General features: G+C 36.1%; 3 protein-coding genes across 3 annotated transcripts; 2 read left to right on the top strand and 1 right to left on the bottom strand.

The window, feature by feature from the left end:
• Window positions 1–374: 374 nt before the first annotated feature.
• On the top strand, window positions 375–5,186 carry LOC140890714 (threonine dehydratase 1 biosynthetic, chloroplastic). Its single transcript, XM_073298719.1, has 8 exons — window positions 375–880; window positions 1,173–1,352; window positions 1,451–1,927; window positions 2,319–2,567; window positions 2,656–2,729; window positions 3,144–3,261; window positions 4,403–4,537; window positions 4,669–5,186. The coding sequence occupies exons 1-8, from the start codon at window positions 422–424 to the stop codon at window positions 4,807–4,809; spliced, it is 1,833 nt and encodes a 610-aa protein (XP_073154820.1). The 5' UTR covers window positions 375–421; the 3' UTR covers window positions 4,810–5,186.
• Window positions 5,187–5,899: 713 nt separating this feature from the next.
• On the top strand, window positions 5,900–7,654 carry LOC140892230 (GDSL esterase/lipase At5g03810-like). Its single transcript, XM_073301048.1, has 5 exons — window positions 5,900–6,292; window positions 6,377–6,510; window positions 6,651–6,884; window positions 6,974–7,229; window positions 7,341–7,654. The coding sequence occupies exons 1-5, from the start codon at window positions 6,058–6,060 to the stop codon at window positions 7,532–7,534; spliced, it is 1,053 nt and encodes a 350-aa protein (XP_073157149.1). The 5' UTR covers window positions 5,900–6,057; the 3' UTR covers window positions 7,535–7,654.
• Window positions 7,655–7,688: 34 nt separating this feature from the next.
• Window positions 7,689–12,094, bottom strand: LOC140892229 (beta-galactosidase 15-like). Its single transcript, XM_073301047.1, has 18 exons — window positions 11,919–12,094; window positions 11,701–11,796; window positions 11,499–11,611; window positions 11,314–11,380; window positions 11,118–11,210; window positions 10,851–10,994; window positions 10,641–10,729; window positions 10,445–10,550; window positions 10,264–10,351; window positions 10,031–10,149; window positions 9,770–9,931; window positions 9,462–9,682; window positions 9,273–9,376; window positions 9,073–9,182; window positions 8,765–8,983; window positions 8,456–8,664; window positions 8,072–8,351; window positions 7,689–7,976 (listed from the first exon to the last, which is right to left on the bottom strand). The coding sequence occupies exons 1-18, from the start codon at window positions 12,075–12,077 to the stop codon at window positions 7,869–7,871; spliced, it is 2,487 nt and encodes an 828-aa protein (XP_073157148.1). The 5' UTR covers window positions 12,078–12,094; the 3' UTR covers window positions 7,689–7,868.
• Between the last annotated feature and the right edge of the window lie 746 nt (window positions 12,095–12,840).

The following is a 12,840-nucleotide window of genomic DNA, read 5'->3' as shown; positions in this document are numbered from 1 at the left end:
TTACCTGGGGGAAGTTAGCTAACATGGGGAAAGTTATAATTCTTCCCACGACAGATTTTTAAAAATGTTAATGTTGTCTGGTCTCAAATGCTTTCTCGAAATTTGAAATGAAATATAAAAGTACCCTTTTTTACTTTTTTACTTTTTCATTATACTAGTATATGTTGCGCACGTTGGTTAAAAAGGAGTAGCGTTCCATGCAGGTGGCTTTAATGATATAATTACCCGGAATTCACAAATGGGACATTATCACTGCCCTCCACTATACACACGTGTCAATCTTTTATTCGCTGTTAGCCACTTTCGCTTTAGTTTCGTACACTGCAGGTAACGTTGAAATCCGAGTATAAATTTTCTGGCCGCGGCCTCGCTTTCTACCTCGCTTTTCTCCTCTCTGCGGCGGCGGAGAGAAACCCCCCAAATGAAAATGGAAGCTCTCCGGTTGTCGGCCCATGCGCAAACCCCACTTTTTGCTGCAGAATTCACCGTCAGAAAGCCCTCCGCCGCCGTAAAGAGCACATGCATAAAGCCGTTGATCCATGCCACGCTGTCGAAGTCGGCGGCGGAAGTTTTACCGGCCCTCGAGATTCCACTGCCCAGGATTTCTCCACAGTCCCCGCCTTCGGACACTGTGGGGCCTTCTCTGGAAAGAGTTTCTCCGAGTTCTCTGCAGTGCGAGAGCGGGTATTTGATACGGAATCGGAATCACTCGGGCAACGGTGCGGCGAGTAACGGTAGCTTGAACGCAATGGAATATCTGACGAATATACTGTCGTCTAAGGTGTATGACGTGGCGTACGAATCACCATTGCAGCTGGCCACCAAGCTCTCGGATAGGTGGGGGGTCAATATCTGGCTCAAGAGAGAGGATCTTCAGCCTGTATGTCCCCAATTTTATGCTCATATTACATTATTTGTGTGTGGCATCTTTCTGCCAGTATGTTATTGAATACAAATACGAAAAAAATAACCCCCATATTTGCATGCAAGAAATTGTAGACTGCTAAGGATTTAAAATTTTGGAGCTTTGCACTGGTTGAGTTTTCCTAGTGTGCTTTGTTTTGACGGAGCTTTTGATTGAGGAAAAAGAAAAGTTGAAAAGCTCTTAGCTTTATGGTGCAGTACTGTGTTAGGAGATCTTGGAATGTGAATGTTGATATTATACTTGGCAGGTTTTTTCATTCAAGCTTCGGGGTGCTTATAATATGATGGCAAAGCTTTCGAAGGAGCAACTCGAGCAAGGTGTAATATGTTCATCTGCCGGAAATCATGCACAAGGTGTGGCATTATCCGCTCGGAAACTGGGCTGCAATGCAGTCATTGCTATGCCCGTTACCACACCAGAGATTAAGGTTTTGCTGATTTGATTTGTTTAATTGTTGATTTTTGTTTTCGAATGTTTTTCCTGATTGGTATAACAGCACTATTATTTAAACCTTCTTATTGATAGTGGAAATCGGTCAAAGGACTGGGTGCCACTGTTGTACTTGTAGGGGATTCTTATGATGAAACTCAAGCTTATGCCAAAAAACGAGCTGAAGAGGAGGGTTGTACATTCATTCCACCTTTTGATCACCCAGATGTGATCGTAGGGCAGGGAACAGTTGGAATGGAGATCATTCGGCAAATGAAAGAGCCTCTAGAAGCGATATTTGTGCCAGTCGGTGGCGGGGGCCTTATTGCTGGTATTGCTGCCTACGTGAAAAGGGTCTCCCCTGAAGTAAAAATTATTGGAGTGGAGCCATTTGATGCGAATGCGATGGCATTATCTCTGCACAATGGCCGGCGAGTAATGTTGGACCAAGCTGGAGGTTTTGCTGATGGTGTAGCAGTCAAAGAGGTTGGCAAAGAGACGTTCAACCTTTGTAGGGAACTGATAGATGGGGTAGTTCTTGTTAGCCGGGACGCGATTTGTGCATCAATAAAGGTTAACTTCCATTTTAGCTGTTTGGATTCATCTTTTTCATTCTTCTTGATGCAATCTCAGAGACTGCTTCTGTTATTACATAGTCATGTTCTAAGTTTACTCTTGTTATCCGGGTTTCTTCCAGCCAAAAATCATGGAATCTTTTGAGGTTGATGTCCTTTAGGGAAAAAAATCTTCTGTGACAAAGTGATGTAACATTCTATGTACACCAATCATTGATTGGCACGTGTGAGAATCTACATGTTTAAAAAACTGTCACACCAATTGAAACGTAACAAGTGGAATTAACTGTCAATGTAACAGGAAATGTTATAGGAATCGTCACAAGTGAATTTTTCCCGTCCTTTAGATGTTATGTATCTGTCTCGTATTTGATTTTTCCTTATGACAGGACATGTTTGAGGAGAAAAGGAGTATTTTAGAACCAGCCGGTGCTCTTTCTTTAGCTGGGGCCGAAGCTTACTGCAAATACTACGGAATTAAGGGAGCAAATGTTGTCGCGGTAACTAGTGGAGCTAACATGAATTTTGATCGACTGAGATTGGTAACCGAACTTGCGGACGTTGGTAGACGCCGGGAAGCCGTACTTGCCACTTACATGCCTGAGGAACTTGGGAGCTTTAAGCGATTCTGTGAGCTCGTGGGTTTTCTGATCCATCCAAGCCTGTTATTTCCCACCATCTTAGAAAATGCATCCAAGTTTACATGCTTCAATTGTCTGTTTGCAGGTTGGACCAATGAATATTACCGAATTCAAATACAGATATAATTCAGAGAAAGAAAATGCTCTCGTATTGTATAGGTAAGAGATACATTTCACATATTTCCATCATATTACAGAAAGGATAAAGTAAAAGGTAAAGAATTCACAATTAAGCGTTAGACAGAGAAGCTATTTTAAGTTGAAAGTACTTTTTTGGCACTTAAGTATTTTTATGGAGAAATTCTTTAAAAAGTGATATTTGGTTGGTGTTTTACTTTAAAAATCCAAAATCATGAAGCTAAAAAATGTAATTTTTAGTGCGTTTGCTTCAACTTCTTTATCAGAAATATACTGAGAAAACTCGTTCTGTATTTTAACTTCATACATAATCTGCATCTAACTTTTTAAGGAAAAAACCACTTCAAATAACTATTCTTAATAAAGCGTTCTTTAAACCAAGTGCTTTTGTATTCAAAATCACTTCGAGTTATCTTTTCTTTTTCTTTCCTTCAGTGTCGGGCTTCACACGAAATTGGAACTGGATGCAATGATAGGAAGAATGAAATCAGCTCAACTACTGACCATTAATCTTACAGAAAATGACTTGGTCAAAGATCATTTGCGGCATTTGGTTAGGCCCATTTTAATTCTTTCCAAAATTTAATTGAGCTTGTGAACACTTTGTTTCATCAATCTGATGAATGCCCATAACCTTTTTTAAGACTGTATGGGGGAGTTGACATAACTTGAAAAAAAGTGACTTTTCTTTGTACTTTTTGAATTTTGTATGTAAGCCTGAAACCAAGTTCATGCTAGTCATGGAATCATACAGCCTAGCTTATTCATTGATTTCAGTTCAATCTAGTCTTTGAGACGGGACAACTATGAAACTTGGTTCTTATTGAACTAATTGAAAAAGGTTAACTTGAAAAGCTTGAGCAATTTCATGTGATATTAAACATGGTAGATTATATGCATTTATTTATTGAGGTTTGCAATCATATATGAGATGAATGAAGGTCGTGGGAGATTGCCACTCTTCATGTAGACTACCTTCCCAAAAAATATTTTGCTTGTACCTGAACAAATTCAATCTGGAAACTCTTGTCCGTATGTCATCTTGCTGACATATTTACATCTTAGCAGAGCTGGATAGTTGCCTTCCAGACTCGAATTTCTGCCATGCCTTTCGAAGAATGCAATGCAGGGGTTGGATTCTGTTAGAATAAGCAGAATATAAAATTTAGAATATAACATGATCAGAATTGGTTTATGAAACATTTGTTAAACTTTCAATGAATTCTTTGTAAAACTGCAACCTGCTGAAAGTAGGAGTGGCTGAACCCGATGGCTGTTTATTTAGGCAATTTCCTGAGCAATTCAGTTCCATCACTTCAAGGTCCAACTTCATTTCGATATTGCACACATTATAAAAAGAGAGTTATTTAAATAAAAAAAGGACTAATGAGGAACACAGATGGTTTGGTATTGGCAGCCTCTCAGAGAGGAGGAGCGTGCTATACACCATGTGAAGTGAAAGAGCAGATTATTTTTTGGATTCGAATATTGCTATAGATATATCTGTTTATTTTTACTTTTTTAAAATGTATGCCCCCTCACTTGGATGTTTTAAAAAAAATTTCTAGTCCCTTGGGAGATGAGGAAGTAGACTACGTTTTGGCATATAGTCCCGATATTCCATTTCTTGTCTTCAAGTTCAACATGTATTGGTTAGGTTATGCATTCAATTTGTGCGCTTTTACTTTTTCCAGATGGGTGGCCGATCAAATCTTGAAAACGAGCTCCTATGCCGTTTCGTTTTCCCAGAGAGACCAGGAGCTTTGATGAAATTCTTGGATATGTTAAGCCCGCGTTGGAACATTAGCTTGTTCCATTACAGAGCACAGGTAATTAACCGTGATGATTTTTAAAACATGCCACCATCAATTTAATCCATATGAATAATATGATAGTTTTATCTTTGTTATGCATACTCTCACATTCCATCCATGTTTATATGCATATACTGCATCTGTAGGGAGAAACTGGGGCAAACGTGTTGGTTGGCATCCAAGTATCGAAAAATGAGATAGACGAGTTCAAGAATCGCGCAAATTGTCTCGGTTATGAGTATGAAGTGGAAACCATTAACGAAGCCTTCCAGCTCTTAATGAGATGATGATGGAGCCGGATTTCTAGATATCAAGTTCTTTGAAGTTTACAGCAATTTGATCAAGACTTGGTTCTACTGTGTGAGAATTTGCATTTTGCATGTCCTCTGGAATTTAGCAGTAAACTGCTGTGGAGTCAATATATATCCTTGTAGAGTTATGCCATCTCGCTTTCCAGTGTAACCCAGCCGAAATCGCGCAGCACAGGATCTTTTTTCTGTCATAAGTAGTGTGCTTACAGGGGATTGGATGATTGCCAAACAAATGTACTTCTTGTGATGGGAAGAAGATTGTTGATCTGAGTGTTAGTAATGTTATATCTATGTCCCAATAAAATGATTCAGAAAATTATATGTTAATATATACTTTGAAGTTTGAATCGTAACTTCCATTGCATGCCGAATACTCGAATTTGATCAGAACTATTATAACATATGTTTCAAGCTTATTGTCAATAGAACCAACAAAAATCATGTCCTAAAAGAAAAGGTATTTTTCTTTATAAGTTTTCATACTAAAATAATAATTCTAATAGTTCTCAAAAATACTTTATTATTAAATTATATATTGATAATTAAAAATACTATAGTTGCATAAAATCGTGCAAAATACTCGAGGAAAAAGTAACAAATCTCACTATAAGAAGCGTGTTTGAGCACGCCAAAATCTAAAAGCGTGAATACCCCTCCAACTTTTCAACCAAATATTTTGTCCCAATGCAAAATCAAACCCCCCCAAAATAGTAAAAGAAACGAACCAAGAATTCCTCCATTTCATGTTCAAAACAAGAAACGGGCATCTCAATAATTAAAAACGAATCATTATTCATTAATGCTTCATCCAAAAGGAGACAAACACGAAACATGCACAATACCCATCGTTTCGTTTATATTTTGTTAATTCAGACGGCATGTATTCTGTAAAAGTACTTGTTTCCTTTTCACTTTCTATAATTTCTATAGTATATCTCTTTGCGTGGAAAATGTGAATACATATACAAGAAATGGTTTATGGTCAATTGGTAAGAAGGCATGAATAGGAAGCAAATTGGACACGGCTAACGCCACCATACTTGACATATAAATGAATACCATTTCTTAAGAAATAACTCAACAAGCACACATATATTCTCTTATATATATAAATCTGAAAAACGAGATTAAACACACGGCGTGACGGCCTTTATAATCGAGCCCTCCATATATTCTTCCTCCTAAGTCACAAAGCAACATAATTCTAAAGAGATTTTGAAATAAATGGGATCCATGAGATACATAATAGTTGCATTTCTTGTTGTGCTGCTATCGGTTGCTAATGCGGATCCTCTCGTTCCCGCGCTCTTAATCTTTGGAGATTCTGTGGTTGATGTAGGGAACAACAACAATAGGCTGACCTTGATCAAGGCAAACTTCCCTCCTTATGGAAGAGATTTTGTTTCACACAGACCAACCGGAAGGTTCAGCAACGGAAAACTCGCCACCGACTTCACTGGTAATTTTGCTCAGTCCTTGTTCTAATGCAAGTTACTTTAACTATATACATGTATCCTCAACACACACAAACACATATGTACAGCTGAGTATCTTGGATTCAGTTCATATCCACCCGCGTACCTTAGCGAAGAAGCGAGAAGGGGGAACAATATACTCAATGGTGTCAACTTTGCCTCCGCTGCTTCAGGCTATTACGACAGTACTGCACGCTTATATGTAAGTGCTTCATCACTTGCAAGTTAAAGATCGATCAATTCGCGTAAAAAAATATCAGAAAACGTTACAAAACCGATATGTTCAGGATTCAAAATAGTTGGTAATGTAACAGTTTTACATAATTGTACATATGCATGCAGCGGGCCTTGACTTTGACACAGCAGCTAGGATATTACAGGGAGTGGCAGGGCAGAGTGGTGGACTTAGTAGGAAAGGCTAGAGCCGATGAAATATTCTCCGGGGCGATTCATCTCATAAGCGCGGGGACGAGTGATTTCATTCAGAATTACTACATCAACCCACTTCTCAATGTGCTCTTCTCCACTGACCGCTTCTCAAACTCACTCATAGAGTCATACTCTAACTTCATCGAGGTCCCAAACTCACTCATAGAACAATTTTTCGACAACCAGTCGTCTTTTTCGTGAACTAACACGAACAATATTAACTCTTTTGTGGGCAGAATCTATACAATCTTGGTGCTAGAAGAATAGGAGTTACATCTCTGCCACCCACAGGATGTCTGCCTGCAGCAATTACTTTGTTTGGTTTTGGAAGGAACCAGTGTGTGGCAAGGCTTAACCGAGATGCCGTGGCGTTTAACTGCAAGCTAAACACCACGTCTCAGATCTTGAAGAGCAGGCTTCCCGGATTGAAGCTTGTTGTCTTTGACATCTACAATCCTCTGCTGGATTTGATCCTTCACCCGACCGACAATGGTAGGCATTTACATGATCCTAAACAGCCTAAAAAACATTACGTTTTCGGTTACTTTATCATTCAAACATTTCCTAAACGATGATGTATGATTCTATCATTTTTTTTCCCAGGATTTTTCGAATCAAGAAAGGCGTGCTGTGGAACAGGTGTGTTGGAGACCTCATTTCTGTGTAATGTGAGGTCTGTGGGTACATGCTCAAATGCCACAGAGTATGTTTTCTGGGATGGATTCCATCCCTCTCAAGCTGCTAATGAGAAATTGGCTCAGAGTTTACTTGAGCAAGGATTTGATCTCATAAGTTAACCTTTATATCTATATGTTATGTATATGTATAATTTGGAGTTATTAAGGTTGTTCTGTTTAATGTAAACTTTGGACATTGTTATTATGTTCTAAATAACTTCATTTGAGCAAATAGACTTAAGGTAGAAATTTATGCTAATAATTAGACCTTAAATAAATTTTGTATTATAAAAATGGAAGAGATCCAAATTGGACAAAAAACTGTCATATCCATGATATGCAAAACTTCTAAACCCTAAAAAGCAAAGAAGAAAGAAACACCACAAAACTAAACTCCAACCTATATATTATCTATATCTATACTCCATAAGTTTTAAAAAAAAATGTTCTTCTCCTAGCATTCAACTTCAACAGCAAGCCTTTGCATTGAAGATTTGCAACCAGTAGACCCAAAAGTCTTCTCCGATACGTCGATCGAGCAACTTTTCTGGCCGGTACATGCCTGAAAATCATAAACACAACAAGAACATGCAGTGAGAAATACTCTATCCAAACGGATAAAGAAAACTAATAAAGAAGTGAAACAGAAACTTTTACCTCTTTAAGAACTGATAAAGTGTTGGATGCGTGGCAGTGGCTTGTTTCGAGTGATTCGAACGTCCCGTTTGGAAGACCGAAACTAGCAAAGTTTACATTGGATATAACCCTCTTCCCTTGGCAAGACAATTCCAAACTGCTCCCTTCATAAGCATTTGCATGTGCCTTTGAATTTGTAACTGTTTTTATGCTTACAAGGCAAGGGTTTCCTCCAAACTCTTCAAACAGAACCAAGGTATTGAGGCAATCCTTGTTCAAGAAAGACCTCGGAACATGGTACCTAGAGCACGCAAATTACAGGGTTATGTACCTCAAAATTACATGTTTTCAAATTTTATGAGTGGGAGAATCAAGATTATTCGATTAAATTACTGAACATCTTACCATCTTTGGGTCGGTTTCCCACAGTTACTCTCACATTTTGAAGCCCCATAGCCTCCTCGATAGTTACACGAGGAACTGCATCCGTCACCAGACAGAAAACTAGGCCAGTATCTGCCTATGTTATTACCATTCACCCAAGCTGTCCCTTTTCCTAAACCCCACAAGTCCAAGACCACGGCGTCATCTCCTTTAGGAGTTGCAAACTCAGTCTGCAAGGAAATTTTCATTTATAAAACGTAAATTCATCTCTTCTTTCTCCAAACAAAACAATATATGTACATAGATAGATGTAATGTACATTTATCATACCTTGTACCAGGTAAATATCCGGTTCTTGGGCCAGTTCATATACCATCTTCGTCTGCTAAACTCCGGATCGCTTCCAAGTCCCCTCTCATCCATACCATTTAATCCAACTTTATAAGCCCATCCGTTATTCGACAGATCCTTCTCTATACTACTAGGTGCTAGTAGTTTCACTGGTCCGAGTATGCCATTCGGGGTCTTTTCAAAATTTGCTCCATAGTTCTTCAAGAAAAAAACAAAACATTAAAAACCAACAAAATAATTTCTTGGATAAATTCAAGTACGGAAAGAGCATCACTTGAAATTCTTACTTGGAGTCCAACTGTTACACTGAGCAAGGTTATGTAATTCATCCCCACTCTTGGCACAAAGTTTCGTTCAAACACGAACTTGAAGTCACCATTTTTCACCCATTTTGATCCTGAGATTCGAATGCAAAAACTTAGAAAACTGATCAAAATTCATCGTCAAAACTACATAAACAACACGAATGCGGAATCAAGATAGTTACCAATGCGTCTCCCGTTGACAAATGCATGAAGTACATGGCAGTGGCAGTTTACTTGTAATGTCACCTCTTCACCCCAGACGGGATCATTTCCATTCAAGTACACACTGCATAAAAAAACACATATCATGTACAATCCAAACAAAATCGATCCCAAATACCTTAAACTTAGAAAAACAACATATATATTACCTTGTCATGTAATATAGATAATCACTTGTATCATTTGTCATAACCTTTTGGTCAATGAGTCCTTTAGCATAAGTAACCCCTTTAAGGTTTCCACTGTACTGAACGGGACATCTCAAGTGCTCGATTCGCTCGGTCCTCCACGCCCAATTCAAGTTATAATGGAGTCCTCTCACAGCTCCTTCTGGCATTCTCTTCTCCATTACTGATGTTTGTGTGTTCACCTATCATTCAAAAATAAAAAATAAGAAAAAAAAAAAAACAAGTCCCCTTCATAGAGATACCTAATAAAAACCGCGTTTTTTCCCTACCCGGGCGGTGTTGTAGACTTCAGTGACACAGTCAGGAAGAATGCTAACTGACCAAGATGGAACAGTGAATTTCTTGCCTTCAAAATCTATTGTTATGTCTTGTTTGTCATTTGCATTACCAAAGAAACATGCCCTTGAACCATTGTAACTGTAAATTGTGGACTGCAAATAAAAAAAAAACATTATAAAATTTAACATAATCTTTTAATCCAAGATATATATGTGTCATGAAAAAGAAAATGGGAAATTTAGATTACTCACAGACATCCAGTTCCCATAATCTTTATTTGTAACATCACCATGAGTTAGAATTTTTTCCATTGACATGAGATGTGTGTGAAGCTCTTTAAGATGTCCATATTTAGGCTGGTTCAGATTACCTGCAACATTCATATAAAACAAAAATTATATTATACTTATCAAGTTATCATGGATATTATAATATCATATAAATCATGATATTTAATCTAATTCTTGGATTTTGTATATTTTACCATATTCATCGAGGGGAGCATCGTAGTCATATGATGTAGTGATGTACGGTCCACCGGCTACACGTCCGAAATTCGTTCCTCCGTGATACTACCATGCACCACATATAATATATGATCAATTTATATCATCAAATGCAAAAAGAAAAAAAATTTATTTAAAAATTTTAATTTTGTCACAAACCATATAATAATTTTGCAGAGTGCCACCATATTGATAGAACCGTCCCACTGAAAATGCGAGATCTTCTGGTGTTCTGTGTGGGTCTTTGCCACCCCAGTCCTTGTACCTTAATAATTTTGCAAAAACGAAATCCAGTAAAAAAAAAAAAAAAAAAGCTAATAATGATTAAATAATATAAAGCATTAAATATACTAACCATCCACTCCAATTTTCAGTCCAAAGCTTCGGGCTACTTTTATCATGAGGCGAAAACTGGTCGCAATAGTAACCATTGCATGTATTGATCTGTTCAAGAATTTAAACAAAATGTTTAGATAATAAATTATTTTATTATATATATAACTTATCTATATTAATATATATTATATAGTTCAAAATTTAAGAATAAATTTAATTAATTACATACCATTGATTTTGGTGCATCGTCTTGTTGACACATGATCCAAGGGACACCAATGTCCAGAGACTCGGCAAAATTGGCGCACCAATTGATATATGATTTCCCTTGATCTCCATATGAGCCCATGACATTTCCATATTCGTTCTCGATCTATGTTTTTAGTAAAATAAAATAAAAATAAACAAATATATCAATAATAAATAGGAGTTTACAATAATATATAAAATTAGGAAATTGTTTGTTCGAATCGCGGGGAGTAGTATATTCACATACCTGAGCCATTATAATGGGTCCTCCTTCGGAAGCAAAGAGATTATTTTTTTTCATCATATCAACAATCTTGGTCGTGAAAATCTTCATTTCATTCTGAACACAAATTAAACAAAAAAATTTATATACAAATCCCAATTACTAAAAATAAATAATAATGAAAATGAGGCATTTTAAGTTCATGCACAACAATACGTACCATGAAGGCATCGTTTTGGGTTCTGAAAGTGATATTTTGCATATTGTTCAGCCAAACAGGAAAACCCCTACACATAAAAAATAAACGTAGAATTGAATTAGTGAACAAATAAAACGTACCAATTTTTACGTATGATTACTTTTTTTTAAAACAAAAAATGAACTAAATTTGGTCATAAATAATACCCATAATTCCATTCTGCGCAAACATATGGTCCAATTCTCAAAATTGCGTAAAGCCCTTCAGCTTGAATTGCCTTGATAAACTTGACGAGGTCCAAGTTACCTTCAAATGTGTACTGTAATAAAAAGGTGATTAGTCGCATTTTACACACACGTTTTTAGTGTAACACGATAAGTATATATGTTAAGTTAGTAACAAATTAACCTGTCGATACAAGGGCTCGTGCGCATTCCAAAAAACGTAAGTCTCAATTGCATTGAGACCTCCTTCCTTGGCCTTCTTGAACAAAGATGGCCACATCTACATTCGTAGCAAAATTTTCATATTATATTAATCGTTAACTCGATAATTAAAATTCATAAAAATAGTGATGGATGACACCAAAATAAAAATCGCGGCACAATATTAGAAATGGTACGTACCTCGGTTGTGCTACGAGGATAATGAATGGATCCAGAAATGATGAGTTTTCTTTCCCCATCGATCTGGATTGCTCTATTATCATATGTAACTTTAGTGGCATTTGTAGCCAAATAGAAAGCGAAGAAAATCAACAAAAGTAATCGAAAAGAGCCCATCATTTTTCTATGTAGATAGTAATGTGAACTTAAGAAAACTATGGGAAATGAGCGTATGGTATGTGGGTATTTATAGGCCAACAAGTTCATTCGAATTCATGATTTGATAAACTGAAATCTTGATAATGATATATATCAAAGTGTGATTTCTAATATTTATCATTTCATGAGGATTATACATAATATTTTAAGAAATTGTAGTGAGATGTGGATAGAGTATTATTACTATTTATCTTTAATTTATCTCCAAATTAACTTGTAGTACTTAATTGCTTGTTTCTTTGATTTCCTATACTAGATTAAATTTTTTTGTTTTAGATAATTTTTGTGTCAAATTTTTATAGATTATATTAAAGATAAAAACTTTAAAATGTTGTTTGATAATAGTTTTTTTAATCTATGGTGGTATGATTATTTTAAACTTAAAAATATAGATATAGATAAAAATATATCTATATAATTGATTATGATATGATATTTTTAGATAGATATATTTTTTAAAATATATTTTTAATTCAGTTCACTTTCTAAGTTAATAGTTTTTAATTATGATATTATATATATATATATATCTGATATGATATAGGGTAATTAGATAGATATAATTTTTAAATTAATATTTAATTGAAACCTTAACAACTTCTATATTTTAATAATTTTTTTGTCTATAAAACTCTTAAATTCAGTTTACTTTCTAAGTTAGTACTGATATATATATTTCTTTTTAATGTAAAATAATTATCTATATAAATATTGAATTTAATTA

The sequence above is a fragment of the Henckelia pumila genome, chromosome 3 (assembly GCF_033568475.1).
Source record: "Henckelia pumila isolate YLH828 chromosome 3, ASM3356847v2, whole genome shotgun sequence".
Classification (NCBI taxonomy): domain Eukaryota; kingdom Viridiplantae; phylum Streptophyta; class Magnoliopsida; order Lamiales; family Gesneriaceae; genus Henckelia; species Henckelia pumila.
The sequence above is the reverse complement of the archived record's forward strand: the minus strand, read 5'-3'. Positions and strand labels throughout refer to the sequence as shown.

Excerpts from the sequence above, each read along its gene's own strand:
- LOC140890714 (XM_073298719.1), top strand. The coding sequence starts at position 422 with ATGAAAATGGAAGCTCTCCGGTTGTCGGCCCATGCGCAAACCCCACTT. Across the intron at positions 2,568-2,655 it reads TTAAGCGATTCTGTGAGCTC|GTTGGACCAATGAATATTAC; the intron begins GTGGGTTTTCTG and ends GTCTGTTTGCAG. Across the intron at positions 4,538-4,668 it reads TGTTCCATTACAGAGCACAG|GGAGAAACTGGGGCAAACGT; the intron begins GTAATTAACCGT and ends CTGCATCTGTAG.
- LOC140892229 (XM_073301047.1), bottom strand. The coding sequence starts at position 12,077 with ATGATGGGCTCTTTTCGATTACTTTTGTTGATTTTCTTCGCTTTCTAT. Across the intron at positions 10,551-10,640 it reads ACTGAAAATTGGAGTGGATG|GTACAAGGACTGGGGTGGCA; the intron begins GTTAGTATATTT and ends AAAATTATTAAG. Across the intron at positions 10,150-10,263 it reads TGCTCCCCTCGATGAATATG|GTAATCTGAACCAGCCTAAA; the intron begins GTAAAATATACA and ends TGAATGTTGCAG.
- LOC140892230 (XM_073301048.1), top strand. The coding sequence starts at position 6,058 with ATGGGATCCATGAGATACATAATAGTTGCATTTCTTGTTGTGCTGCTA. Across the intron at positions 6,293-6,376 it reads ACTCGCCACCGACTTCACTG|CTGAGTATCTTGGATTCAGT; the intron begins GTAATTTTGCTC and ends ACATATGTACAG. Across the intron at positions 7,230-7,340 it reads CCTTCACCCGACCGACAATG|GATTTTTCGAATCAAGAAAG; the intron begins GTAGGCATTTAC and ends TTTTTTTCCCAG.